This window comes from Antrostomus carolinensis, unplaced genomic scaffold (genome assembly GCF_000700745.2).
Source record: "Antrostomus carolinensis isolate BGI_N321 unplaced genomic scaffold, ASM70074v2 scaffold45232, whole genome shotgun sequence".
NCBI lineage: Eukaryota > Metazoa > Chordata > Aves > Caprimulgiformes > Caprimulgidae > Antrostomus > Antrostomus carolinensis.
This window is the reverse complement of record NW_010299648.1, coordinates 1-5,581: the sequence shown is the minus strand read 5'-3', so window position 1 is coordinate 5,581 and position 5,581 is coordinate 1. Positions and strand designations below refer to the sequence as shown.

The 5,581-nt window shown below is 41.1% G+C and overlaps 1 protein-coding gene across 1 annotated transcript in view; it reads right to left on the bottom strand.

The window, feature by feature from the left end:
* Positions 1-3,387, bottom strand: part of LOC104521000 (lysine-specific demethylase 3B) — a 20,621-nt gene extending 17,234 nt beyond the window's left edge. Inside the window, exon 1 of the mRNA XM_010162863.2 lies at positions 3,081-3,387. Coding sequence (XP_010161165.2) covers positions 3,081-3,215 — 135 coding nt within the window. The 5' untranslated portion in view covers positions 3,216-3,387. The remainder of the gene's footprint in view (positions 1-3,080) is intronic.
* Positions 3,388-5,581: the final 2,194 nt, after the last annotated feature.

Sequence of the window (5,581 nt, the reverse complement as noted above, 5' to 3'; positions counted from 1 at the left end):
GAATTGTAACATTAAGGCAATTGAAAGGTTTTAATCACATTCTACAAAAATGTAGGGATCATGGATGAGGAGTAAAATGACAGTACCTTTCAAAGGATGGGCAGAAACTGTTACCAGGAAGACTTTAAAATGATGGATAAACTAGTCTTCTTCAGTCCAGGAAAATAATTACAGCTTTTGATCCCTGCCATATTTACCTGACCACTTGAACATGAAAGTTAAAAAGAACCCAGTAGAGCCCTTCCAGCTATTAAACAGATAATTTCTCACGGAATAAAGAAAATGCTCTCTCTAGTGAAGAACACAGCTAGTGTTGCAAGATAAAAGGATAGTGGACTCGATTGGTAGACACTTCCTGCCAGATCTGCTCTCAGACTACAGGGAGAAAACAAATAAAAACCTCCAATATCACCCTCAGTCATAAAAAAAAGAGAAACCCTAGTATGAAAACTCAGAAAAGAACAGGTTGTTATAGGATAAGAATCCTGAGAATATGCCCAGATGAGCAACAACCGGGTTCAGGAGAGCAAAATGCTCTTGAAGAACAGCTCTAGAAAGAAATAATCCTGTGGTCTCCCAGTAAATTCTGGGATAAGACAGAGTTTAAGATATTTCTGACAATTTCTAAAACAAAGGAGCTGAAAAGCATTGCTCTTTCTGCATGCCACTGAAAGAGTGCCATTCATTATCCATTTGTTAAAGGGAAAATAATTTTATCTTCTAACAATTTGGAATGCTACCATGGTCGAGATCTTCATATGGCTCAGAACTAGTGTCTAGCGTGCAGTTATTGTGCTGGGGAGGGTAGCTAAGAGGTTTTTTCCAGCTAACCTTTTCCAGTCCAAAAAATTAGAAGGGGAAGATGATTTTGGGGATGGTGACAGAATTAATGTTCTTTGACTTCACGTTTAGAGGTGCAGCTGGGATGTACAGAAGGATGTCAGTCAAGGGAGAACTGTGACAGAGTAGAGTTTGTTGAGAGAATCTCTGCTTGAAGAAATTCTGTTTAGAATAGCTTTGTCAAGGCAGTGATGCCTGCCTGGGTCACCTGCTCTTTCTTGTGCAGGAATGAGAGAGGTTTTGTTAGATTGCTTTCCACATTTTAGCAGGAAACTCAAGTGAGTGCAACACCACTGGAGAATCCGTGAATGAGCAAGGGACTTGCCTAGTCTGTTGCTATACAAGGGATCCTCTGAGTGATAAAGTCATTCAACAGCATCAGTAGCACATCTTAGGGCAAAGCCTAAATAGAGGATCACAAATAGTACAAGCATCACAGTTGTGGTCAGAGCCTCAGAATGTGCACCAACTTGGAAGGCAATGTACACTACAAACTACACATCTGACAGAAGGTCAGTTATCACACTTCTAGACTCTACAAGGAGCTTCTCAGGATTCATTAACAGTCAAGAAACCTCATGGCCAAGTGCAGCATCTTGCACCTGGTGATTAACCAGTCTCATTTCCAGAGAAACTGACAAGCATATATTTTTTAAGTAGCTCCCAAAATATTTAGGATCTTCCTCAGACCATATTATTTGCTGACAGAGAGAGTTGAGAGAAGTATCAGAGTATACTGACCAGAAACTAAGGAGCTCTTTGCCAAGTCAGGCAGATGGCTGACACCACAGCACTGCAAAAGAATGATCTGAAATTCTTCAATAAATCGGAAGGATGCAAGAGGTTCAAAAAAACCCAGAAGATACCTCTGTGCACTCAAAAAAAATCAGGACAAGAAGATAACTCCAATTAGAGCAAAAGCTGGCAATACCAGCAGCAAGCTAAGTTTCTAGTCAGACAAGCGAGGTTGTGCTGCACAGTAGCCTCTTCCACCTATTAGTATCTGGCTAAGGGAATCAGAAACAGGAACTGGTAACTCTGTGGTTGGTGGTGCCACAATCCTCTCTGCAGTTCTCACAGCTACATGCTAGTTATCTTGTGCCCAGGGATCCAGAGAATGTGCAGTGCCACAGGACACACTAAATTAAAAAGTACTCTGCTTCTGGCAGGAATTAACCCTGAATGCCAAAAGAGGAACATGCAGCCTCATTTGTTCCTCTGCCACAGCTCAGCAGTCCCAGTGTCTTGTGAGCAACCACAAATAAGTATGGAATGTGAGCACCAAGAGCATTAGCACAATAACAATAGATCAGCTGACAACAAGGACTTGTCCAGAAAAGATGAGGAGGAACATAACTGTCTAGCACCAATGGCCTCAATTCTGAGTAGTCAGTGAAGGTAATAGTGTCAGAAGTAGCTGCAGAACCAAGTGCCAAGAACACAGTTTGAACCCTAATGAACACCACATTCTGTTAGAGCTATGGGTGCACTTCCTCTGCAGCAGCAGCTACTCACCCATTTTTTAAGATTCAGCTTGTCTGACCAGGCCAATCTTTATGACTCTCTGGAGAAGTCTAAGCTGTAGCACTATGGATTGAGATCTGAAAAAGTGGCTATGCTGCCAGTAAGTCTAAGGTCTAGCCTCTTGACTGAAGGCCCAACCGTTTGATGACTCCTCAGACAATCCAGGAGGGTGCTCAATACATGAGGTGCTGAGTTCAAAACAATACTTGGGTTCATACAGGCTGTAGGCTTAGGATGAGACACTGCATCAAGTAGATCCACAAGTTTCAGCAGAAATTATTGCATGCAGCACTTTTATTCTTGTACACGCTGCAGTTGGAAGGAATGGACCTTTCCCAGAGGCTGCAAAGCATCAAGTATGGGGTAGATGCTAGGATGCATGCAGAAAATCATAGTGGCTTCACTACTGGACTCTAGGAGAGCAGGTTCAGCACAAACCACACCACAACTAAAAACACTGTCACAGCAAACACTCTCATACTGGTAAGCTGAGAAAAGCTCAGTGTGCAAGGGCACATGGACTTGAGTCAGTTCAGCATGGAGTGGACAGGGCCACTGCATCCCCTGTTTATAGCGCTACAGTTGAAATCTTAATTCTTCATATTCATTCGGGAGCAATTGCCCAAAGTTTGAATGGACTTGTCAATAACCAAGGTGCAGGTTAAAATTTCAGGATACTTATAAGCAGTAAGGGTTGTTTTTTTGTCATTACCCACCTGGCCTTGTTTCCAGCACTCCCTGAAGATCTTCCAGTTGTTTTTGTTGCTAGGATCATGAAGGCAAAGGAGTCTACCATCACACAGCCAAGAGTGAGAAGTATGTGGATCCAGCACATTTAAGCCCATTACCATTTCCTTCACCTCTTTCTGCGTGTCAGCTAAATTACTAGCTCGTTTTGCAGCATCAGACGTCTTCTTATTTTCCACCACAGAAGCAATGATATGGTCTAAGAAGTTAGGCAGGCTGGCTTTACCTTTGGCCCCCTAGAAGATGTAAATCCAGAGGTAAGCTTAGTCTTGCAACGGCATACATATTAATGCATATCTGCTCTCATTCAGATTTTAGTCATGGACATCTTGCCATCAGAAAAACATGCAACAGTAAACAAATCAGCTCAGAGACAGGCATGTATCCAATAAGAACAGAAACAGCTATGCCCCTGTTTTATAATAGTAAAACTTAAAATAACCTGCTACAGGCTATCTAAAAAAATCTTACAGCAAGCAATCATGGAACAGAAAACTTAAGTGATCTAAACGCTGATACTTTAATGGTAAAAATGTTTCATATTTTTCTTAACTTCATTAATACCTCAACTCTATTTCCCCATTTTCCTCATTCCATTACTAAGAAAGTGAATTCAACTCTGGCACAAGTAAGGTGACAAATATAGGAACATTAAGTAAACACTGAGACACAGAGGAGAAAGTGTTTCCCTGTACGTATGATGTTAATAAAACCATTAGTAGTCAACCTCTCTGGCTGTGGCATCCATGCTCCTCAAGAGATGTTTAAAATTCAGAAGAGATTAACAACACAATCCTGTGTTCTTAAAAAAAAAGAAAAGAAAAAAAAAAAAGCCTTGTCTATAGCAAGATACTGAAGACACTAAATATATTTCATATTCAACAGAATTTAAACACCTGGATTGTTATTCACAAGACATCTATTGGAGGGGGCAGGGGTGTGATAGATTTCTGGTAGCACAGAGCTTCTCATTCTAGCAAAAAAACCAAACCAAACCAAACCAAAAACGGAAAAAGCCCCTCTCCCCCAAAAAAACAGGGACTGGAAGCTGAGTGAACAGTAACAGTAAAAAACTATTACTAGAATAATTTTGCCATCTTCTTTAAAACTAAAGTTGAACAGACAGAAAATTTACCATATGCGGAGCCTTAAATCTAAAACATAACACTATTCATAACTGCAGATCCGCATTCAGTAAAAAATATTAATGGAATTATAGAAGAACCCAGGCTATAAGGAAGACCTAGAGATCATTTGGTAAAACTTGCTGTTGAAACCATGTTAAGTTACCCTGAGCTGGGTCAAGGCAAAGCTTAACTTCTCAGGGTAGATTACATCACTTCTTTGGGCAGCCTATTCCACTGCTTGAATGTAGAGTAAGAATTTTTTTTATTATATCCAGACAGAATTTCCCATGAAGCAACTTGTGTCCATTGCCTCTTGCCCTGTTACCATGCACCCTTGCAAAAGGAGTACCTCCATATTCTCTATAACTACCTTTTAGATAAGATCGATCAGATCCCCAAAGCATTCTCTTCTCTAGGATGAAAAGAACCAGCTTCTCCAGTCTTTCTTCACAAGTCAAGCTCTCCAACATCTTTATCATTCTTCACAGCCCTCCACTAGACCTCCTACAATTTTTCAGTTGGAATTGAATTCAAATATGAATTCAACGGGGAATACCGAAACTGGAAACAGCGTTCCAGGTGTGGCCTAACAAGTGCCGAGTAGAATAATCACATTCCTTGATGAGCTCCAGCTGTAGGCTTCCTGGTGTGGCCCAGGACAGTTTGCCGTCGCAGCTGCAAGGGCACAATGCTGACTTATGTTCAGCTTGCTGTCCTCCAGGACCCTGGGCTCCTTTCAGAAGGGTTACACTTCTGCTAGTCAGACCCCAGCCTGTACTGCTGCTTGGGATTATATTCATTTTCTACACCTGTCTTATGCAAGCAAGACTAGATCATAACATCATCCGCTTATGATGGTCTTAAAAATAAACCTTTACGCTAACTCTCAAGAGGTCATGAAATAGATAAAATAAGGTTAACTACTACAGTCAATGCCAACTACTCTTCATAACAGAATGTCAATGCTCCAGAAACACCAAGATGAGCAGCTCTCTTCATGAGCAGTAATCCATTATTCCTCTCAATTTAACCAACATAACTGTTTTTTCTCAGGCAAGTTTTGTTCGCATACATTCTATATTAAGCATCCAAGCATTCAAGTGGGGTGGACCAGAGCTCCCCACAAGTTCTTTCAAATCTGAATTACTCTGTGAAGACCAGAAGTCAAGAAAGTGAAAAAAAGACATTACACAATAGAACTGATTCAATATGGTGACAGAATGCATAGAGTTGCAGGGACAGGGATGCAAGTTGAGACAGGCCCTCTCAAGCCTGGAAGGAATAACTTGCTTTAAAACAAGTGATCACAATTTCTTTGCCTGTACTCAGTGACGTGAGGGAGG